The sequence below is a fragment of the Rana temporaria genome, chromosome 11, assembly GCF_905171775.1.
Source record: "Rana temporaria chromosome 11, aRanTem1.1, whole genome shotgun sequence".
NCBI classification, from domain to species: Eukaryota; Metazoa; Chordata; class Amphibia; order Anura; family Ranidae; genus Rana; species Rana temporaria.
In genome coordinates, this window is record NC_053499.1 from 8,296,424 (window position 1) to 8,320,135 (window position 23,712).

General features: G+C 48.2%; 2 protein-coding genes across 2 annotated transcripts in view; both read right to left on the minus strand.

Moving 5' to 3' along the window:
• LOC120916995 (WAS/WASL-interacting protein family member 1-like) lies at window positions 1-1,940 on the minus strand. The gene is made up of 2 exons (XM_040327964.1): window positions 1,873-1,940; window positions 1-1,840 (listed from the first exon to the last, which is right to left on the minus strand). Exons 1-2 carry the CDS (start codon window positions 1,901-1,903, stop codon window positions 966-968), a joined length of 906 nt encoding a protein of 301 aa, XP_040183898.1. The 5' UTR covers window positions 1,904-1,940; the 3' UTR covers window positions 1-965.
• The window catches only part of CTR9 (CTR9 homolog, Paf1/RNA polymerase II complex component), a 27,812-nt gene continuing 4,659 nt past the window's right edge, over window positions 560-23,712 (minus strand). Inside the window, exons 5-25 of the mRNA XM_040327963.1 lie at window positions 23,580-23,669; window positions 22,913-23,061; window positions 22,625-22,732; window positions 19,638-19,745; window positions 19,236-19,472; window positions 19,056-19,145; window positions 18,845-18,973; window positions 17,042-17,225; window positions 14,158-14,246; window positions 13,887-14,072; window positions 12,651-12,738; window positions 12,322-12,470; window positions 11,008-11,124; window positions 10,579-10,724; window positions 9,118-9,189; window positions 8,852-8,987; window positions 6,879-7,025; window positions 5,218-5,381; window positions 4,977-5,049; window positions 4,758-4,876; window positions 560-3,511 (exon numbers count right to left, since the gene is read on the minus strand). Coding sequence (XP_040183897.1) covers window positions 3,091-3,511; window positions 4,758-4,876; window positions 4,977-5,049; window positions 5,218-5,381; window positions 6,879-7,025; window positions 8,852-8,987; window positions 9,118-9,189; window positions 10,579-10,724; window positions 11,008-11,124; window positions 12,322-12,470; window positions 12,651-12,738; window positions 13,887-14,072; window positions 14,158-14,246; window positions 17,042-17,225; window positions 18,845-18,973; window positions 19,056-19,145; window positions 19,236-19,472; window positions 19,638-19,745; window positions 22,625-22,732; window positions 22,913-23,061; window positions 23,580-23,669 — 3,002 coding nt within the window. The 3' untranslated portion in view covers window positions 560-3,090. The remainder of the gene's footprint in view (window positions 3,512-4,757; window positions 4,877-4,976; window positions 5,050-5,217; window positions 5,382-6,878; window positions 7,026-8,851; window positions 8,988-9,117; window positions 9,190-10,578; window positions 10,725-11,007; window positions 11,125-12,321; window positions 12,471-12,650; window positions 12,739-13,886; window positions 14,073-14,157; window positions 14,247-17,041; window positions 17,226-18,844; window positions 18,974-19,055; window positions 19,146-19,235; window positions 19,473-19,637; window positions 19,746-22,624; window positions 22,733-22,912; window positions 23,062-23,579; window positions 23,670-23,712) is intronic.

Consider the following 23,712-nt stretch of genomic DNA (forward strand, 5'->3'; position numbering starts at 1 on the left):
AAAAAAAAAAAAAGTCTCGATTATCAAACAAATAAGGAAAGTCACCACCCGGAATCTTTTGGATGAACAGGAGCTTGGTAAAAAAAAAAAAAAAAAATCACAGTCATGGCCGCCGCTCTGACAAGCGGCCGAAGTCGCCGCTTTCATCCATGTGAATGGAATCATCGGTCAGAAAACAAATACAATACATTAGGGTGCAGTCATCATATTTTACATGTCACTATCCATTTTTTATTTCCTTGGACAGGACAGCTTACGGACGCACCCTACAGGTTTTTTAGGTTTAATAAAAAAATCGAGAATTCCCTAAAAAAACAAAAGACTGAGACCGGCCCATTGGGCCGATATTGGACAGCCCGTTCTGTCAAAGCTACACGTCCGGATAGGTCAGAAGCAAAACATACTACAGCATTGTGTGGGCCCCGAAACTGACCTAAAAGGGCTATAGGAGTTGTACAAAAGTTGACCTGGTTTTAAAGGGAACCTGTCATTACAGAAATACATAGGGTGCTGCTGCTGATCGGGGATTCAAGATGAATTTCACCCGCTCCCATATTTCTTTTTTCTTGGCTCCCCCACTCACCCCGATGCTGAGCTGGCCACACTTCAGATATTCACCAACATCCAGCGTTGTCCTGCCGAGATCTTCTCTGCAGCCGCCGATCTACCATGTTTATCTGTGACATCATCGGGAGGCTGCCCCGAATATTCCGGGTTCTGGCACAGCCAACCACTGATGTGCAGGTAGGCCTGACTAGCCGCCCCCCTCCCAGTTGGTGAATGTGGGGGAAATGAAAAATTTGTAAGGTGAACTTATACAGGTCCCCTTCCTTGACCCAACCCCCCCCAGTCCCCCTGACCTGGACCGTCGCAATCTCCGGTATATGCATGCCAGGAGCCCAGGGCTTAGAAATATTCTCACCATCCACTAGTCTTCTTCATAGCCGATAAGACGGGCCATGGGGCTACTGGTCAGCGCCGCCCATGTGACAGCGCTGACCAATTAGAATGCTCAAAAACATGCCCCCGCGGCGAGGGAGGTTTTGGAAAACATGCCCCCGCGAGACGAGTGAGGTTTCGGAAAACATGCCCCCGCAGGACGAGGGAGGTTTCGGAAAAACGGGCCCCACCGACGAGGGAGGTTTCGGAAAAACGGGCCCCACCGACGAGGGAGGTTTCGGAAAAACGGGCCCCACCGACGAGGGAGGTTTCGGAAAAACGGGCCCCACCGACGAGGGAGGTTTCGGAAAAACGGGCCCCACCGACGAGGGAGGTTTCGGAAAAACGGGCCCCACCGACGAGGGAGGTTTCGGAAAACGGGCCCCACCGACGAGGGAGGTTTCGGAAAACGGGCCCCACCGACGAGGGAGGTTTCGGAAAACGGGCCCCACCGACGAGGGAGGTTTCGGAAAACGGGCCCCACCGACGAGGGAGGTTTCGGAAAACGGGCCCCACCGACGAGGGAGGTTTCGGAAAACGGGCCCCCACCGACGAGGGAGGTTTCGGAAAACGGGCCCCACCGACGAGGGAGGTTTCGGAAAACGGGCCCCACCGACGAGGGAGGTTTCGGAAAACGGGCCCCACCGACGAGGGAGGTTTCGGAAAACGGGCCCCACCGACGAGGGAGGTTTCAGAAAACGGGCCCCACCGACGAGGGAGGTTTCGGAAAACAGGCAACCCCCCCCCCGACGAGGGAGGTTTTGGGAAAACATGCCCCCCCGACGAGGGAGGTTTTGGGAAAACATGCCCCCCCGACGAGGGAGGTTTTGGGAAAACATGCCCCCCCGACGAGGGAGGTTTTGGAAAACATGCCCCCCCGACGAGGGAGGTTTTGGAAAACATGCCCCCCCGACGAGGGAGGTTTTGGAAAACATGCCCCCCCGACGAGGGAGGTTTTGGACATTCAGCTCAGGGGATTTCTAGGGAGGGTGTGAGGAGGGGGACCTCTGTAAGGTCAGAGTTTTCTGTAAAAGATGAACTGGCCCTTTAAGTGTTGCCTAATTTAATTTTTTCCCCAAAAATGTAATTTTAGCATATTCGAAAATTATACAAACAAGATATCGGGTAGGCAGTACAACATGTACAAACACCAAGGAATTTCATAGTGATCCAGGCATTAGAGTTACCACCATCAATCTATGAACCCATTCCTGAATCCTAAACCCTAGACCAGCATTTACGCTCTTTTTTTTTTTTAAAGTAGAAAACAAACAATTAACAAAAAAAAACAAAAAAACACATCGCCTTCAGGAGAAAAGAGGCAAAGCGTTGCCCATTACCTTATTTTTGGGGGGGGGGACAGGGGCTGAAACTTGAAATGCGACCATGCATCTGGAAAGGGCATTCCCTGAACCCCTCATCTGTGCACCCCCACAACTCCTCGCCTCCTTCTGCAGCTGGGGAACATTCAGCACTTCCACATATGAAGGAGCGTATGATTTTCTCCCCTAAGAGGTGCTGGGGGCCTAGCATCCAATCACCAGATCCGAGCACCGTCACATGACTGGGTGAGCGACGTCACCACTCTCCCCAACAACGCTGATCCATGCACAGGAGCTGTTAGGGGGGGGGCACACAAGGCGAGTATGGTGGGGACCCCAATTGAGAGACACAAAGCCCTTCTTGCAACACATTGCATTTGCGGAATGGCGCCTCCCGTGTTGAGAACGCATGTCAGCTGCCCGACACAGGGCCCAGAAGCTGGTGAAGATCACTGGAGTAGAGGTGTCTAGGGATTCCCATCTTCCTTTGGGGGGGGGGGGGGGGGGGGGATTGGCCAGGGATGGTATATAGCGCTCAACTAAAATGAATGAAAATACAAGGCCAGAGACGAGCAACCGGAATTTTTATTAGGAGATCAGCAACGTCCCCCTCTGTATTCCGGACAGGTTTCTTTTAACGTGCCCCTTAGACTCGGTCAACTGCAGGAGAAACAACCAAGAAAGCCGTCTCTCTTTCTGCTGCACTAACACTTTTTTTTTCCAGCAACAAATATGTACAAATTAATTTTTTTTTTCTTTTACTCTTTTTCCCTTTTTTTTTTCGTTTTGGGTTTATTTACATTAAATACACCGGTGTGACGCTTCCCGCCTAATCGCTGTCATCAGATCCACGGTCCGATTTCTCATTGGTGGACCCCTCCTGCTCCGACTCATTTGCCGAGCCCCTAGGTGAACCCCCGGGCGAACCTCCTGGTGAACCCCTGGCCGAACCCTCATTGCCAGATCCCCTGTCCGACTGGGGGCTTCGCGATGCTGCCCGCGACCCGTTGGCTGAGCCCCCGGAAGCACTTCTTCTGGACCGGACGGAGCCGTTGTCTGATCCGGAGTCCGACCTTCGCCTCTTCTTCCGCCAGTTGTCTTCGGAGTCTTCGCCCGACTGCTGAGACCTCTGCGGGCTGCCGGCGTCGCTTCCAGATTTATTCCCGTTATCAGAGTCACTGTCAGACATTATGCGCTTTTTTGCTGGTTTGGGGGCATCATCCGAGTCACTGTTGCTGTTTCTGGCATTTCTGCATAAAAGGGAAAAATTTGACAAATTAGATAGATGGAAAAGGTCTTGATTTGGAAAAAGGCACTGCATCCCCAGGCCCCCCCCCCCCCCCCCCCCCGGCACTGCATCCCCAGGGCACCCCCCCAGCACTGCATCCCCAGGGATACATTACCCTGAAAATACTCTGTTACCGTTTGTGTCTGGACAGCCTTTCCGTGAGTGGGGGCCTGACATTGAGACAGACATAAGCCATGCTCATCAACCCATTATTGGTTGCTTCCCTACTCATCACCCTGCTATCCATTAGGAGCTCCCGCATTTTCTGTAGCCTTAACTTTTTTTCTCATTGGGGGAGGGGAGACGGAGGAAATGCTGCCGCCTCATTTTTTTATATTCCAGAATATTTTATTGAAATTAGGGTAGCGTTTGTTCCTACTCATCCCCCCGCTATCCAATGAAGGCTGCATGATTGGCTGCTGCCCTACTCATTACCCCACTATGCAATGAGAGCTTCCTCATTGGCTGCTGCCCTATGTGTCATCCCACTCTCCAATGAGATCTCCCTCATTGGCTGCTGTCCTACTCATTACCCCACTATGCAATGAGAGCTCCCTCCTCATTGGCTGCTGCCCTACTCATTACCCCACTATACAATGAGAGCTTCTCATTGGCTTCTGCCCTATTACCCCACTATGCAATGAGAGCTTCCTCATTGGCTGCTGCCCTACTCATTACCCCACTATACAATGAGAGCTCCTCATTGGCTTCTGCCCTATTTATTACCCTACTATACAATGAGAGCTTCCTCGATTTCTGCTGCCCTACTCATTACCCCACTATACAATGAGGACTCCCTTTGGCTGCTGCCCTACTCATTACCCTACTATACATATACAATGAGTAGGGCATCAGCCAAAAGGGAGTCCTCATTACTCCACTATGCAATGAGAGCTCCCACATTGGCTGCTGTCCTACTCATTACCCCACTATGCAACGAGAGCTCCCTCATTGGCTGCTGCCCTATGTGCCATCCCACTCTCCAATTCGAGAACTCATTATTGGCTGCTGCCCTACTCTTCATGCCACTAACCGATGAGAACTTATTATTGGCTGCCTACATTAAACAGGGGGGTGTCGGGAGGGAAGACGGTGGGGTGGGGGGACACATTATGTCGCACAGCAAGGAAATGTAAAACAGGAGAAGTGAGACAGACTATACGTGATGAAGTATACAGGGCAACTCCAACCATAAATTCTCTTCTCACCCTTCATCTGCGATTTTCAGTTTGTCCTCGTCCGAAGAGTCATCATCGCTGGAGGAGATCATGGCCTTCGATTTGATTTTGCCTTTCATGGAAGCCGGAGTTCGCTCAACTTTAACCGGCTGAAAAAAAAAAAAAAAAAAAAAATATTATACAGTTAATATTCATTTTCTAAGTTAGCAAAAAAGAAAATAAAAAACTGCCCCACAAAAAAGAAAATACCTTCTTTGGAGGTTTCTTTTTAGGTCGTGGACGATCATCATCATCTGATCCTCCTTCACCTGTCTTTGAAGGCCTGAAAGAGAATAAAAGTCACCAAATAAAGTTTCCAAAGAACCTACTGGAAGTGTACACATGGCACACGTGACCGCCAGGCTGCTGACACGGCGAAAGTTCTGGAAGCGATCGCAGCGCTGCAGACATGGCACACATAGACCATGAGCCTGGGATGCGAGACACGTACCTCTTCCTTCTCTTTTTCTTCTTCTTGTCTCCCTCTTGGCCTTCGCCGCCCTCCTGATCCCCTCCGCTGTCACTGCCGCCCTTCTTCCTCTTCTTCTTTCTGGGTAGATCGTCGTCCGAGTCGTCATTAACAAACTCATCAAAGTCCCCATTTTTTCTGGATCTCTGCGAATCGAATAAAAAAAAAGACACCAGATTACCTCCAGGACAAAAAAGGAGGAACAATCACATGTAGAACTTGCCATTGCTTTGATCTCCCAAGATATACATCATAAAAAACTACTCAGCTCTGGTCCTTTCTAATGGGCCTATCAGATTAGTTTCTGATCATGTGATCGCTACGTTGGCTAAGATGTGTTGATTCAAATAAAATATATACCTTTAAGCCTGTAGGTGGCACTGTAGCCTGCCTCTCTGTAATACTGTTACTGTCAGATACAATTTCATTATTTAACCACTTCCATACCGGGCACTTACGCACCTTCCCGCCCAAGCCCATTTTCAGCTTTCAGCGCTGTCGCAATTTGAATGACAATTGCGCGGTCATGCTACACTGTACCCAAATGACATTTTTATCATTTTGTTCCCACAAATAGAGCTTTCTTTTGGTGGTATTTGATCACCTCTGCGATTTTTATTTTTTGCGCAACAACTAAAAAAAGACCGAACACTTTGAAAAAAATGAAGTTATTTTTTTTCTGTAAATTTTTGTGGTAAATAAATAAGTTTTCTTCTTCAATTATGGGCACCGATAGGCAGCGCAGGTATGCGGCACTGATAGGCACTCATAGGCGGCACTGATGGTCACTTATGGGTGGCACAGATGGGCACTTATAGTGCCCATCTATGCCCAGTGCCCACCTAAGGTGGCACTGGGTGACAGAGGGGTGGCACTGATGTCATTGCTGGGCATCATTAGTCAGTGCCCATGTTGCCAGTCAGTGCCTATTTGTGGGCACTAATTGGCATGGATTGTATTCAATGTTTTATTTTATTTATTGTTTTTTTTTAATCAAATCTGTGCTCTATTGAGCACTCCCTGGTGGTCTAGTGTGGCGATCCGAGGGGGGGGGGGGGGGGCTGCGCTGATAAACAATCAGCGCCAACCCCCCCTGTCAGGAGAGCCACCGATCGGCTCTCCTCTACTCGCGTCTGTCAGACACGAGTGAGGAAGAGCTGATCAACGGCTCTTCCCGTTTACATCGTGATCAGCCGTGGTTGGACACAGCTGATCACGGGGTAAAGAGCCTCCGCCGGAGGCTCTTTACCGAGATCGGAGATGCAGGGTGTCAGACTGACACCCCGCATCACCGATCGCCGACGGACGCGCGCCGGCATGAAATCCTGCAGGACGTCAATAGACGTCCAGTCAGGATTTCACAACCACTTCCCGGACGTCAATTGACCATTGACCGGGCGGGAAGTGGTTAAAAAAAAAAAATTATATTAATATTTTAGCAATTTTTAAAATTGTGTCCATATTTTCATCCATTTTAAAAAAAATAAAAACATAGGTAAGAAATAAAATAAAACCGCGTACCAAATAAAGCAAAATTAGGCAGGTAAAACTAGTCATAGTTAAGAAAACTCAATGCCGCTATAGTAAGTCTTCAATGGCCTCCAGCCACCAATGGATTAAATAACAGGACTACTTGAACGTACCCGTCCTCCTCCACCACCTCGTTTCCTTTCTTTTTGGGTCTCCATTTCTCCGGTGAACTGAAGGAGGTTTTTGGTCTTCTCCACGTACTGAGCTCTCTGCTCCAAGAGCTTTTTATGCTCGACCTCCTCCTTATGACGTTTCTCTTCCTGGAAAAGTAAAAAGTCACGTGTGATGGAGATACAGAGACATTATTATTCAATAGGAAGCTTGCAAGTGTCCAAAGTCAGTCACCTGCTTTTACACAAAGATTATCATGAACATTTTTAGTACAGTTGAATAAAATTCTTCCGGTTCAGAAAGAAATGTGTAGTTGCAGATTTATTCCCCTGCAGCAAACATCACTAAATGGCGGACTGCGGTCCGGGCGATTGATCACCATTGCGATTAACCATGTCTGTACCATGTGATCACAGTGACCAATCACAGAGATCAAACACAACAGTATTCCATGAATGGAAGTCATCCATTGTACACAATTGTCATGTAATCTGCTGTGATTGGTCACAGCGATCACATGGTACCAGCAGCGGGCCGGTACACCGATCTGTTCACCTGAAACAGAGGGTGACATCGCGCCGCAGGAGCTTTCTGGTGAGGACGTCATATGACGTCCACCCGTATCTAGAACGACCCCGCCTGGGACTGGTTAACTCAATCTGACGGCTGTGTTTCGACTGCTTGTCTACATCCAACATGTCTTCGACTGTGCCATAGACTCCTATAGCAGGGCTCGACAAATCTCGGGCGCCAGGTCGCCATGGCGACTAGAAATGGTGTCCTGGCGACTTGGCTTGGAAGGTGAGCTGGCACCATCTGGTGGTGAGCCGTTGGTATTACAAGTTATTACCACCAGATTTGTGAGCTGGCTCCATCTGGTGGTGGCCGTTGGTATTACAAGTTAAACAGCAATTCTAATGTAATTTTTCACTGTTTTCACTGCCATCTTCTTCCCTCTAATTAGAACCCCCAAACATAATATATATTTTTTATCCTAACACCCTAGAGAATAAAATGGCGATCGTTGCAATACTTTGTCACGCTGTATTAGCGCAGTGATCTTACAAGCGCACTTTTTTGGGAAAAAATTACACTTTTTTTTATTTAAAAAAAAGGCAACAGTAAAGTTATCCCCATTTTTTTTAATATTATGAAAGATAATGTTACGCCGAGTAAATTCATACCCAACATGTCATGCTTCAAAATTGCGTCCGCTCGTGGAATGCCGACAAACTTTTACCCTTTAAAATCTTCATAGGAGACGTTTAAAAAAATCTACAGGTTGCATGTTTTGAGTTACAGAGGAGGTCTAGGGCTAGAATTATTGCTCTCGCTCTACCGATCGCGGTGACACCTCACATGTGTGGTTTGAACACCGTTTACATATGCGGGCACTGCTCACGTATGTGTTCGCTTCTGCGCGCAAGCTCGTTGGGACGGGGTGCGTTTTCTGGCTCCTAACTTTTTTAGCTGGCTCCTAGATTCCAAGCAAATTTGTAAACCCCTGGACCGTTAACTCAATCTGACGGCTGTGTTTTGACTGCTTGTCTACATCCAACATGTCTTCGACTGTACCATAGACTCTTATAGGACTGTCTCCAGACTTGGGACACAGACCCGTAGAAGTCTATGGTGTTGCAATGCACAAGCACGGCCAGGACAGTGAAGACTTGCACCTCTGGATGCAAACAGAAAGCAAAACCACAGCCATGGGATGCAGGCAAGTATGCCTGCATCTTCAGAGGGAGAAGGTGGGTCAGGTCAAGGGAAAGGTGCACTTGCCCTGTAAAGGGCAGATTGGTACTCTTAGCGCCTTCATGACCTTCTAATGATAAGGGGATTCTTGAAGCGGTTCCAATAATAGCAGCCGGTTAGATTCCAGCCGACATAGAAAATGTGTCTGAAAAATCCCCCACCGGTAAGTCAAATATCCAGACACCCATAATGCATCCCATCAGTAAAAGGCGGCACCCACCTGCGCTTTCATCAGTTTCTGTTTCAGCTGCTCCCTCTCCTGTTCTTGTTTGGCTCGCAGCTCCTTCTCCTCCTCGTCCTGTTTACGGGCGCGAGCCACGTGATACTGCGCCTGGCTCAGGAGATCGGAACACTGCCTGCAATGCGGGACAAAAAGGTCATACTTCGTGATACACAATATGGTCTAATACCGCTTCTTCCCACATCAGGATCCGGCCAGTGTTCTAAGACGTTGGACGAAACACGGAGGGGGAGGGGTTTACATACCTGGCCTCTGAGGCAGCGAGGGCCAAATCAAACCGCATCTTATCGCCGACTTTGCTCAGATAATTGAAATATCTAGAAAATAAAAAATATAAACTTAAAATCGCACACATGCACCCAAGAACAAAAATTGCAGCTTATCAGTTCAGTCCTTGAATGTGGTGGCTGCATTTGTGTTCTTTTATAATGCTTCCCCCCTTTATTTTGATCTGGTGATCCTACCAGTCCTAGCAGGACAACACTCATTATACTGTATCTATGGAGAAGCAGTGTTGTCACCTTAGAAAAGGGAAGTGTTAGGACTAAAGAACACCTCCTGCACTCCATAACATAAGCAGGAGGTGCCCTGCAGTCCACAGGGAGAACTATGGCTGAGAGGTTAACAGTGTTTAATTGCACTATGATTTTATCTTAACCACTTAAGCCCCGGACCAATATGCTGCTAAATGCCCAAAGGCGTTTTTACAATTCAGCACTGCGTCACTTTAACTGACAATTGCGCGGTCGTGCGACGTGGCTCCCAAACAAAATTGGCGTCCTTTTTCCCCCCACAAATAGAGCTTTCTTTTGGTGGTATTTGATCACCTCTGCCGTTTTTATTTTTTGCGCTATAAACAAAAATAGAGCGACAATTTTGAAAAAAAATCAATATTTTTTACTTTTTGCTGTAATAAATATCCCCCAAAAACATATATAAATTATTTTTTTCCCTCAGTTTAGGCCGATATGTATTCTACATATTTTTTGGTAAAAAAAAAAATCGCAATAAGCGTTTATCGATTGGTTTGCACAAAATTTATAGCGTTTACAAAATAGGGGATAGTTTTTTTTTTTACTACTAATGGCAGCGATCAGCGATTTTTTCCGTGACTGCGACATTATGGCGGACACTTCGGACAATTTTGACACATTTTTGGGACCATTGTCATTTTCACAGCAAAAAATGCATTTAAATTGCATTGTTTATTGTGAAAATGACAGTTGCAGTTTGGGAGTTAACCACAGGGGGCGCTGTAGGAGTTAGAGTTCACCTAGTGTGTGTTTACAACTGTAGGGGGGTGTGGCTGTAGGTCTGACGTCATCGATCGTGTCTCCCTATAAAAGGAATCACTCGAACGATGCAGCGCCAACAGTGAAGCACGGGGAAACCGCGTTTACATACGGCTCTCCCCGTTCTTCAGCTCCGGGGAGCGATCGCGACGGGGTGGCTATTAACGGATAGCCGCGCCGTCGTCCCAGAGCGCTCCCCGCGGGAATCTGACCGCCGCATGTAGCGGGGGGGGGGGGGGTCCTGATCCGACCCGCGGAAAGGCGGGGACGTACATGTACGCCCATTTGCCTGTACGTGCCATTCTGTGGACGTACATATACATGCGGCGGTCGTCAAGTGGTTAAAGTGTTACTAAACCCAGTAATATGAAAATAGTTCATCGTTCTAGCTGTTAATCAAGACCCCCGTCTCACCTGTGCGCCAGTTCAAGCTCCTTTACAGCATTCAATACTTCCTTCAAGTTACTCTTTTCATCCTTCAGTATGGACGTTGCAAGTCTCTGGAGCACCAGGGCCACATTGAACATGAGGACGGTGTCGTTGGGGGCCACATGCCGAGCCTGCGGGTTTAAACAGATGTGATGTAAGCACAACAAGCTGTAACATGCTGTACACGGGAGATGCTGGGAACTCGTATGATTTACCAAGTGTCAACATATCTGCCTAGGAGGTCATGCTGCTACTTCTAGTCCCTCCAGTGTATATAAGTGACCCATAACCAATGCAGACTGCCCATTTTATAAAAGCATGAGATTGTCAGCATTAAAGTACAAAATTAGGGGTCATGTTCAGTAAATCTTCATGTCAAAGTAAACAGATTTAGAGATTTAAACAAATCATTACCTTCAGGAGGATCTGCTTGCACTCCTGCAACTTGCCGCATTTGAAGAGCGCTCTGGCCAAGTACAGCAGCACCTCCGTGTTCTGGTGTTTGTAGAACTTGCGCAAACAGTTTTCATACTAACGAGAAAGGAAGACTGCGGTTGTTAATGCATGGAGTGGTGTAACCATCCAACAAGTGAGCAAGTAATTACACTAAAATAATGTGGAAGAGCTAAAGATATGGGGGGAGGGGGAGAGGGAGAAAAAGAGAGAGGGCGAAAGAGAGGGGGCAAAAGAGAGAGGGCAAGAGGGCGAAAGAGAGGGGGCAAAAGAGAGAGGGCAAGAGAGCGAAAGAGAGGGCGAGAGCAAGAGAGGGCGAGAGCAAGAGAGGGCTCGAGAGCAAGAGAGAGCGCGAGAGCAAGAGAGAGCGCGAGAGCAAGAGAGAGCGCGAGAGCAAGAGAGAGCGCGAGAGCAAGAGAGAGCGCGAGAGCAAGAGAGAGCGCGAGAGCAAGAGAGAGCGCGAGAGCAAGGGAGAGGGCGAGAGCAAGGGAGAGGGCGAGAGCAAGGGAGAGGGCGAGAGCAAGGGAGAGGGCGAGAGCAAGGGAGAGGGCGAGAGCAAGGGAGGGCCAGAGAGAGGGCGAGAGAGAGGGCGAGAGCGCAAAAGAAAGAGAGGGCAAGAGAGAGGGCGAGAGCAAGAGAGCGAAAGAGAGAGCGCAAGAGCAAGGGAGGGCGAGAGAGCGCGCGAGAGCCAAAGAGAGGGCAAGAGAGAGGGCCAGAGAGAGGGAGAGGGCAAGGGAGAGGGCAAGGGAGAGGGCAAGGGAGAGGGCAAGAGCAAGGGAGGGCGAGAGAGAGCGCGAGAGCCAAAGAGAGGGCAAGAGAGCCAAAGAGAGGGCAAGAGAGCCAAAGAGAGGGCAAGAGAGCCAAAGAGAGGGCAAGAGAGCCAAAGAGAGGGCAAGAGAGAGGGCAAGAGAGAGGGCAAGGGAGAGGGCAAGAGAGAGGGCAAGGGAGAGGGCAAGGGAGAGGGCAAGGGAGAGGGCAAGGGAGAGGGCAAGGGAGAGGGCAAGAGCAAGAGACAGAGCGCAAGAGACAGAGCGCAAGAGCAAGGGAGAGGGCGAGATAGAGAGGGCCAGAGAGCAAGGGAGAGGGCGAGGGCAAGAGAGAGAGGGCCAGAGAGAGAGAGAGGGCCAGAGAGAGAGAGAGGGCCAGAGAGAGAGAGGGCCAGAGAGAGAGAGAGGGCGAAAGAGAGAGGGCGAAAGAGAGAGGGCAAGAGAGAGCGAAAGAGGGAGGGGGTGGGGGGAGAAAACGCTTGTGTACATAAGACTTTGTCGGACATACCATTTGCACAGCACTAATGAACTGTTTCTGCTCCACGTAGATGTGCGCCAGGTTTAACCAGACGTCACTAATATCTGCCGTTGCCTCTCTGACCTGAGCAAAAACATCACGGGCCTCACGGACATAACCTTTGTGCGCCAAGACCGCTCCTAAACCAAGAACAGCCCGTTATTGCTTAGATTTGGGTTCATTGTAATTCATAAGGATTATTTCAGCCACAAACACAGACCAGTAACATTTGCAGCAAATCGGGTCAGACACACGCAGCCAATCAGATGTTGTGCGAGACTCGGCCTGCCCTCAGATCCGTACGGTGCACCGGGACTTACCAATTCCATTTGCTGCATAGAGATTCTTGGAGTCGTTCCTGAGCACCTGCTTGTAGATCGCCAACGCACGATCCTGGTGACGCTTTTCCTAAATTGAAAAACATAAATTGAAAATCCACATCATATGTACCAAAAAAATAATATTAAAAAAAAGCCCTTCTACAGTAAATAATTTATGCTGGCTTCATATCAATATTTTAGCCATGGATCCAGACCCAAAGTCTGCCCTCCACTTGCCCAGTTCCCGGGTAAGTGCGCCCCAATCACAGCCACTTTACCACTTGCCTTCCCCCCCTGGTTCTGGTGAGATCCCGCTTCTAAATGTGCGAGGACCACCCGCTCCAAGCTTGGTCCCCACAATTAAAGCAGAGTTCCACCCAAAAGTGGAACTTCCGCTTTAAGCACTCCTCGCCCCCTTACATGCCACATTTGTAAATGGGCACAGTGAGGCGGAAAATGGGCACAGTGAGGCTACAGATGGGCACAGTGAGGCTACAGATGGGCATTGTTGACCCTCTTTTCCACTTACAGTAGCTGCCTGATTCTCACCCTAGGCTTATATTGGAGTCAATACGTTTTCCCAGTTTGGTTGCTTATAGGCAGTGTGGTTGCTTATGGGCACACTGAGGCTGAAAATGGGCACAGTGAGGCTGAAAATGGGCACAGTGAGGCTGAAAATGGGCACAGTGAGGCTGAAAATGGGCACAGTGGGCACATGTAATTTTTTTGGGCGGGGGGGGCTTCGTTAGGAGTGGGACTTCTTGTCCCATGGCCTCCTTCTGCCCAGGCGACTCCTCCCCTCCACCTAGGCAGCCCCCTCCCTCTAGGCGATCTCCTGGGACACGCGACAGGTCCTAGAAGATCGCCTGTCCACTCCGAGAGCGCAGTGCGACTCGCGCATTCGCAGTGTGTGCCTGCCCGTGAAGCCGAGTGCCGTCATGGCCAGGTGCCCAGAGTGGCAATGGAGGTGCCGGCGGAGAGGAGCGACGCTCCGGGCGACCGTATCTCTGGACCGTGGAGCAGGTAAATGTCCGTTTATTAAAAGTCAGCAGCTAAACTTTTTGTAGCGACTGACTTTTAAAGAAACAAACAGCCTGGAACTCCCCTTTAATGTTGTGTTACTGGACATATGGGACCTCAAATAAGGTTGATGCCATGACCCTGTGACCCCAGCATTGGTGGGACCGAGAACCAAGATGCGGGATTGTCCTTGATCTATGCGTCAGGATGACCTACCTTCTCTCGGTCACGGGTTGGTTGATGTAAAGTCTGCAGCCAAACGTTGCCCAGAGCCAACATAGAGTAGGTGTCATTCTGTGTGGACGGCTGCTTCAGGATCCTCTCAAACTTCTTCTGTCCCGGTCCCCATTCCTGCTTCGCCAAGTGCAAGTTCCCGATCAGAGACCAGGCGTCAGGATGATCCTAAAAACACAGAAAACATGGAATTCAGTCACTTTACAGATCACGCGTCTGGCCGGATTCCCCCGTCCAGGAAATTTCAGATTACCTGATTAATCTGCAAGGCTTCTTTAAACCAATCCGAAGCCTCATAGAAGTTTCCTTTGTCTCGGGCCATTGCGCCAAGACGCAAGTAACCTGATAGAGATGAAAAATATCGTTTAGCTAAAGAACGCATAAAAGAAGCAAACAAAAATGTTTTTGGACTTGGACTTTTACCCCATTCTTCTCCCACCAGTGCATTCTAAAGCTAAACTCCGGCCTCAACTGAAGTTGTGGGGATATTTTTTGCTTGCCCCTGGTAGTCCCATTGTTGCACGTATCTTTTCTCCTGTCCCTTACACTTGCTGCTGTGATGCCCGGGGTTGAACATCTAGCCCCAGGGGTCTCAAACTGGTGGACCTCCAGCTATTGTGAAACTACATATCCCATTATGCCTCTGCTTGTGGGAGTCCTGCTTGAAACTGTGAGCCTTGCGCAATGCCTCATGGGACTTGTAGTTTCACAACAGCTGGAGGACCACCAGTTTGAGACCCCTGATCTAGTCTGAATGATGGCCAGCATCACCTCCTAACCCCATCCCTGCACTGTCAGTGCCACACCCCATGATATGTACTACAGGTCGTATTATCTCTATGCAGTCTGCATGCCAACGTAGGCCATCTAATACTGCCCATTTCCCTTGATTGTTCCTAGCAACATTCTAAGCCAGCGGTGCGACTTCCAGAAACCGATAACACCCAGGGGCAATGGCGCCTGCCCATCTAACCACTGATCACAATGCTAGAGAGCTCTGTTACACACGATCAGTCATTCCTCCCCTGAATAACACATAGATCCTGGTTCTCTCTGTGTCACGAGCGATCACGGGTGCCAGCCGGGGGCACTCATATCGGCTCTGGGCACTTATATCCGGCTTTTATGATAAATAATAATAATGTATGCTAAAACCGAAAATTGTGATTGGACTTTACTGGTACAAATGGGACACCCAAGCAAATAGATAAAAAAAAATACAAGCTCCTGAGGAAGCAATTAAAGTGAAACCCGTCGACCTCTAATCTCTTGAATAATCTTTTATGGATGATAGCACTAGGAGCCAATGACGTCCTAAAACAAAAGGGACATTAAAAAGGGTTTGTAAAAAGGTAAACATTTGTTTTTTTTCCCAACCACTTTAAGACCAGCGGCACAATGGCTCTTCTGCACGAAATTGCCGTAGCTGTACGGCGGCTCGCGCAGGCTCAGTTTTGGCCAGGCGGCCGCGCGTTCCCCCTGCGGGTCGGGAGGACTCGATGTCCTCCGGCGGCCCACGATTGACTTGTACATAGGCAGGACGGGGAAATGTAAACAAGGCATTTCCTCGTTTTGACAGGCGACATGACAGGGATCTACTGTTCCCAATGGTCGGGAACAGCGATCTCTGTCATGCCCCAGTAAGCCCTACCCACCCCACAATTAGAAACACTCCCAGGGAACACAGTTAACCCTCTTGATCGCCCCCTAGTGTTAGCCCCTTCCCTGCCAGTGACATTTATACAGTAATCAGTGCCTACTTGTAGCTCTGATCGCTGCATAAATGTCAGTGGTCCCCAAAAAAGTGTCCGATCTGTCCGCCGCAATGTCACAGCCCTGATAAAAAAAAAAAAATCGCAGATCACCGCCATTACCAGTAAAAAATAAAAAGTTATACATCTATTCCCTGTTTTGTCAACTCTGTAATTTTTTGTGCAAACCAATCAATATACGCTTACTGCGATTTGATTTACTAATGCATCAAGGTGAAAAGCCTTGAGACTTTACAACTCCTTTAACTACTTGCCGACCAGCCGCCGCAGTTATACGGCGGCAGGTCGGCTCCCCTGCGCGAGAGCCCATAGCTCTACGTCACCTCGCGAAGCGGCCACTAGGGGCTCGTCCCTGGTCCCGACGCACGTGCCCGGCGGGTGCAATCACCGCCGGGCACCCAAGTCCCGGTCCTGTCAGGGGGAGAAATGCCTGACCGTACAATGTATAAACAGCGATCAGTCATTTCCCCTAATGAGTCCCACCCCCCCTACAGTTAGAACACACCCAGGGAACATACTTAACCACTTCCCCCACCCCCTAGTGTTAACCCCTTACCTGCCAGTGGCATTTTTATAGTAATCCAATGCATTTTTATAGCACTGATCGCTATAAAAATGCCAATGGTCCCAAAAATGTGTCAAAAGTGTCCGCCATAATGTCGCAGTACCGAAAAAAAAAAAAAAACGCTGATCCATTACTAGTAAAAAAAAAAAAAAAAAATTAATAAAAATGCCATAAAACTACCCCCTATTTTGTAAACGCTATAACTTTTGCGCAAACGTTAATTGCGATTTTTACGAAGAATAGGAAGAATACGTATCGGCCTAAACTGAGGAAACATTTTTTTTTTAGATATTTTTGGGGGATATTTATTATAGCAAAAAATATAAAAAAAAATCTAAATTGTCGCTCTATTTTTGTTTATAGCAGAAAAAACGCAGAGGTGATCAAATACCAGCAAAAGAAAGCTCTATTTGTGGGGGGAAAAAAAGGACGCCAATTTTGTTTGGGAGCCACGTCGCACGACCGCGCAATTGTCAGTTAAAACGACGCAGTGCCGAATTGCAAAAAGTGCTCTGGTCTTTGACCAGCAATATGGTCCGGGGGTTAAGTGGTTAAGGCCTGGCTAGTAGCTCAGGACTTAAAATTCTGATTTTGGGCACTACAATCATTGCACATTCCAGTTAACCTGCTCAAAAAAATGCCATCTCTCCCTTCTTACGCTATTCATCTTCAACGCTGCGACTTTCTTGAAGACCCTTCGCTTACATGTTGTAATTGCCGTTACATATCCATATCTATCCAGGTTTGGCATAATGTAACATTTTGGAGTTTTTACACAACATTTTTAGGCCACCACTTACAGTCCACATAGTTTGGATGTTCTCTTAGAATGTTCTTATAGAGTTTCTCCGATTCGTGAAATTCGCACAGAGCCTCAAACAACCTGGCCAAGTTGTAGGTGGTGGTGACGGAAATGGCGCTGTAATAATGTTCATCGTGTTCGGCTTCTGCTTTGGCGCGGTCCAAGGATGCCATGAAATATTTCTGAAGAACAGTATTTTACGAATTACTAACCAAATTATTAACGATGACAACTAATATATATATATATATATATATATATATATATATATATATATATATATATATATATATATATATATATATATATATACACACACATATACATATACACACATACACACACACACACACACACACAATATATATGAAGATATTTACACATCTCTCAGTCCCATTCACTTTGCTTACTATGAAAGCCAAATAAAAAAGGATTACAATTGTTCTCCTTCTCTGGGCATTCACACCTGCAAGACCTTGAACCCCCACCTACGAGATGAGACGCGTTATGGCAAATTGGCAGCTTTCACTGGCTTTTTGATCACCGTGGTCAGTTCACGTGCCTCCATCATCCACTGCTCTCCCCCTCCCTCCCTGCCTGTCAGCTCCTTCTTATCCATTTCCTAATGCTGGCAGCATAAGGATTACTAAAGCCCCTTTCCACACTATTTTTAGCGGCGCTTTACCATCAATTTTGCTGCGCTATTCGCCCGCTAGCGAGGCCCTTTTGCCCCCAGTCTGCTAGCAGGACATGTTTTACCATCCTCGGGGCTTTCACATTGGAGAGACAGCAGCGGCTGTTTCAGGGCGCTTTGCAGACGCTATTTTTAGCGTTACAGCGCCTGCAAAGCGCCCCAGTGTGAAAGGGGTCTTATAGTCAATGTTGATTAAGAGAGTGAAGTTCTGCTTTAGACCCCTTTCACACTGAAGTGGTTTTAGAAATAGTGCTTGTAAAGCCGCCTCCCATTAAAGGGGGGGGGGGTTCACCCTAAAAAAAAAATTCTAACATTGCATGGAGCCGACCTATGAGACCGACAGTATGCCGTTTTTCTTTCTTTTCTTGCGTACATACCATTTTAGGGCTTTTTTCACCCCCGGCTTTCCCGCGGGAGTGGGCGTTCCTAATCACAGGCTGTGATTGACGCGCTTCCGACCGGCGCATACTACGCGTCACGAGTTGCCGAAAGAAGCCAAACGTCGGTGCGCAGGCACCGTATAGAGCCGCACCGACATTCGGCTTCTTTCGGCAACTCGTGACGCGCAGTATACGCCGGTCAGAAGCACGTCAATCACAGCCTGTGATTGGGAACGCCCACTCCCGCGAGAAAGCCGGGGGTGAAAATAGCCCTAAAATGGTATGTACACAAAAAAAAAAAACAACAGCATACTGTTGGTCTCATAGGTCGGCTCCATGCAACGTTAGAACTTTTTTTTAGGGTGAACCCCTGCTTTAATTTCAGTGTGACTTTTCACACTCGGGACGGTGCGCTTGCGGAACGTTAGGAAAAGTCCTGCAAGCAGCATCCATCTGTATACAGCGCTCCCAAAACGCCCCTGCCCGTTGAAATGAATGGGCAGCGCTTCCGAAGCACGGCAACACGCGTGCTTTTAACCCCTTCTTCAGCCGCTGGCTGGGGGGGTTAAAAGTGCCCCTCTAGCGGCCAAAAAGTGCCGCTTGAACAGCAGAAAAGCACCGCTAAAGTGAGCAGTGCTTTACCACTAATGCTCGGCGGGCCCCAGTATGAAAGGGGTCTTAACTGCATTTATCGTTATAAGAAAGAAAAAAACACACATGACATTACCTTAGCTTCACCCAGGTTTCCCAGGCGGAAATGAAGAGCGCCCACATTATTCAGAATTTCCGGAGGGACGTCGGCTTGCACCTTCTCCTGCAGAATCCTGGTAGCCGTCCCGTACGCAGACAAGGCATTCTATAAAAACAAAAAATGGTTTGTTTCACATCCAAAATCTCCACACCGGAGGATCAATAGGAACAAAGAAAACCATCTTCACCTGTATATCCGTCTGCTCCAAAATCTGCGCAAGCTCGATCCACGCCTCCACGTCGTCTGGGTACTGCTCGGTGACCTTCTTCAGGTGGCTCTGTGACCACACGAGAGAAGTCATTATTCACACAGATCTGCATTTGCCCTCAATGTAGAGATTACAGGAGCATGCGTCGCTCAGACAAACCTTTGCAGTGTCCCGCTTCTCCTGGTCATCGGAGCCGGCGTACAGGGAGCCCAGAATCTTCATGGTCTCGTAGTTATTGGGATAGGCCTTCAGGACTTTCTCAAAGCATTGCGCCGCGTTCTCCTTATCCCCTCTGTAAATGTACATCTGGCCCAAGCCGAAGAACGGCAGCACAAAAGAGGCCGCTGCAAACTGCGTGGCCTGATAGTAGTACTGAAACGCCTGGTCGTAGTCCTCCTAGATGAGAGACAACACAAGTGCTATGAGATATTATAGAGATAAGGCCTGGAGCACAGGGGGAAAAACGGGCGCTTCCAACGGGCAGCAGAACTCTGGGGTCCAATGAATTTCCAATAATATCCTAGTGCACACCATTTAAACCATTCCATAAACCCATCTTACCTGTACATGGAATGACCTGGCCAGCTGGTAGCAGCTCTCAGCTTGCATAGCTTCAACTTCTGTGTTGTGAAACGCATGGAGGGCCAAATGCTGCACTTTGCTGTAATCCTGCAGGTAGAAACCAATCAGTAATGTGCCAACTCAACCAGTTCTCATAATTCAAGCTTAAAGTGAAATTAAAGTCTTATTTTTATTTTTTCTCTTTACAAATACCAAAAACGTCGTACTTTCCTTCTCTGTGTAATGGTTCTGCAGAGAGCAGTCCTGATCATCTTCTCAGGTCCCAAGCCAGGCTCTCTTGGCCCCTCCCTGCTGTCAAGTGCCCCACAGCAAACAGCTTGCTATGGGGGCCCCTGAGCCACAGCTCTGTGTGCCTATTCATGCCCCCTCTCTCTCCCTCGATTGGCCAACTGACTTTGAGAGCAGCGGGAGCCAATGGCACTGCTGCTGTGTCTCAGTCAATCAGGAGGGAGAGTCCCGGATGGCCGAGGCACTTGTGGACATCGCTGGATAGAGATGGGGTTCAGGTAAGTATGACGGGGGCTGCTGCACACATGAAGATAAAAAAAAGACTTCTAAGTACCAACCTCCACTCCAGTGCTGCATGCGCAGTGGTTCCAATCATCTTAGCAGATGCCAACAGACAGGTAAGACATTCGTCTCTTCTGTACTAAAAAGCCTGCCTGTGTATGTGTACTTATTTATTTTAAAATTTAAAGTTCCACTGAAATTACAGAAGAAAGAAAGAAAGAAAGAAAGAAAGAAAGAAAGAAAGAAAGAAAGAAAGAAAGAAAGAAAGAAAGAAAGAAAGAAAGAAAAAGGAAAAGAAAAAGAAAAAGGAAAAGAAAAAGGAAAAGAAAAAGGAAAGGAAAAGAAAAAGGAAAGGAAAAGAAAAAGGAAAGGAAAAGAAAAAGGAAAGGAAAAGAAAAAGGAAAGGAAAAGGAAAAGAAAAGAGAAAAGGGAAAAGAAAAGGAAAAAGGAAAAAGGGGAAAGGAAGAAAGAAAGAAGAAAAAGAAAAAGGTAAAAGAAATCCACCAGACGCAGGTGCATACCTACTGAGACTCCGCAGTATTCAGATACAAACAAATAAAAATGCTTCCACCGATTTAGAATTAATATCCTTTATTGCAAGTGGAGCAAACCCCCCAAGCTTGAATGTGACACACTCACTCATTGCCAGACCCTCTCCTACACCTTTGATGGGTTTCCCACCAATAAGGGCTTAGTCATAAAGGTCCACGACTAAGCCCCTACTGGGGAGAAACACGTCACAGCAGTAGTAGTAGGAGAGAGTCTGGGCAGTTCCCCATGACTAAGCTCCGGGGGTGTAAAACGCGTTGGGGTGTGGGCCTGGTTGGAATCCAGGCTGAGTTTACCACTACTCACCGCTCCAGGACACCTAGATGTGCGACTTTTAGGGGCCACCCCCATTGTTCTCTGAAGCCTTACAGGAGCCAGGATGGGTTCCATCCCGTCAGCACTCTAGCAGCTGCCGTGGCTACCACCGAGCCTGAGTGACGCACATATTTCCTAGGTCACAGTGAAGGGATGTGCCCCTGTCTGGCAGAGAAATTGCAGACAGCTCATATCTGGAGTGTACTGTAAAGTTTAAAGGAGGAAGTCCAGTCAAAGCTTGTTTGGCTATACTTCTATGGACCACAGGAGTGCAATCCATTCACTTCTGTGACCCATTTGACTTAAGTCCGCTCTCTGCTGACGTCACCAATGTCAGTCCAGGCACTGCGTCTTTACCGACCACGGAGTCTGGAATCCACCAGGTGCCTGGACTGACACCCGTCTCAGCCTCTCAGCGAGCCGCCGAGAGCCTGAGATGGCCGCTCCGTCCCCTTCACAGCTTAGCACTCCAATGAGCGAGGAGTCAGAAGAGCAGAGGGACAGTGACCGACAGTCTAGAGCTCAGTGAGAAGTCAGAACCGAGTGATCGGCGGTGTTCGATCGCTTGGTTATCAATGTAGAGGTGACGGGAGACAGATGCTGCATCTACCTAGGCAAGTATGATTGGGGAAAAAAAATAAATCCATTACCTCTCTTTTAATCCATCACACCTTTGCACAACGTAGCCAACCACATCAACAAATAATCAGCCCATCCATTCAGGAAGGAGCTGACTGTCACCTGTTGGGATTCAAACGACTAATAACGTTCTCCAAAGCCTACCGATTGGTGGCGGCTCACAGATAAAATGTATAAATACAACTTTTTAAAGCAATTGTAAAGTCTCTTTTTTTTGCCTAAAAATAACAAACATGTTATAAATTACCTGCTCTGTGCAGTTGGTTTTACACAGAGCAGCCTCGATCCTCCTTTTCTCGGGTCCCTCTTCTGCTCTCCTGGCCCCTCCCTCCCGACGAGTGACCCCCACAGCAAGCAGTTTGCTAAGCTGAACCGCAGCTCTGTGTGTCCATTCAGACACAAAGCAGTGGCTAGGCCCCACCCCTCTCTCTCCTCATTTGCTCACTGACTTTGATCGACTGCAGCGGGAGCCAATGGCTGTCTCAGCCAATGAGGCAGCCGAGTCTCTCCTGCAACATCGCTAGATAGAAATGGGCTCAGGTAAGTATTGGGGAGGGGGGCTGCTACACACTACATCATGCATAGTGCATAGAATGCATCAAGAAAAAAAAAAAAAAAAAAAACTTCGGCCTTTACAATCACTTTAAGAGCCGGTTCACACACAGGCGGCACGACTTTAGGGGCGACTCGGCAAGGCGATCTCAAGGCCACTTGAGAGGCAACTTGCAAAATGACTTCAGTATTGAAGTCAATGCAAGTCACCCCGAGTCGCCCCCAAAGTTACTAGCGTCGCTCCTATTAGAACGGTTCCATTGACTACTGTGGACCGTGACTTGTCAGGCGGCCGAGTCGCCTGACAGGTCGCCCCAGTGTGAACCGGCTCTAAGGCTGTTAATAAGATATTTGACCAACATGATTTACCTGTAAAGATTAATAAGCTCTAAGCGTCTCACCTTTTTGAAGAAGAAATGGTTGGCAAGGTGGTTGAGCACCATGGGGTTACTTGGGTCGATGGTGTACGCTTTGGACAGTAGTTGTACACCATTTTTGATAGAATCGGCCTGCGGGAATATAAAAATGTAAATCAACTACAAATTTTAGCGCACAGAGCAACAACAAAAACATAGGATGGCGAGAGATACCCCGTGGCTGTACGCACCTGGCGGCGAAAGGGTTAAATATGCCACATAAGGATTCTTATACTTAAAAAACAAAAACAAACACCTAACATTCCCACTTACCTCCTTGTTGTTCAGCTCAAGGACAGCTAAGCCCACGAGGGCGCCCACGCATTTCGGGTTGAGATCCAGAGCTCTACCAAAGGCGAGACGAGCCTTGTCAAGCTTGTTCAGTTTTACAAAACAGTGGCCCATTCCTAAGCGGACTCCGGCTGCAGGACACAAAACGTGATATTCATATCAGACAATACACTTTACACAAGATGGGGAAAAATCTTAAATTTTCAGTCTAAAACCTGAGAAACCACAAACCAATAACACGCACGTGGCGGGGAGAGAACTGAGGGGGTCAGAGGTCACGGAGAGAACTGAGGGGGTCACGGAGAGAACTGAGGGGGTCAGAGGTCACGGAGAGAACTGAGGGGGTCAGAGGTCACAGGGCGGGGAGAGAACTGGGGGGGGGGGTCAGTAGTCACAGGGCGGGGAGAGAACTGAGGGGGTCACAGGGCGGGGAGAGAACTGAGGGGGGAGGTCAGTGGTCACAGGGCAGGGAGAGAACTGAGGGGTCAGGCAGTAAGTAGATACTGGAAGGTCAGAGGTGACAGTATGTAGATATTGGGGGGGGTCAGAGGCCAAAAATGGCACAATTGGAACAAAATTGGTGGAGAATAGAGGGGGAAAAAGATGCTACAAGCTGTCAGCAGCTGGTAACACATAATACTCAGCTCACCTGGACACCCAGGGTTGGTGCGCAAGGCTTTCTTATAGTAGGCAAGGGCCCCTCTGTAGTCTTTCTTGTTGAACGAGATACAAGCTTTTCCTGCAAGAAATATTTATTTTAATGAAAAAACAGAATCACGGAA

What these genes read in the sequence shown, in the direction of transcription:
- LOC120916995 (XM_040327964.1), bottom strand. Translation starts at nt 1,903, where the DNA reads ATGTCCAAAACCTCCCTCGTCGGGGGGGCAT. An exon ending in CTCCCTCGTCGGGGGGGCAT is followed by an intron (nt 1,841 to 1,872) that starts GTTTTCCAAAAC and finishes TCGGGGGGGCAT; the next exon opens with GTTTTCCAAAACCTCCCTCG.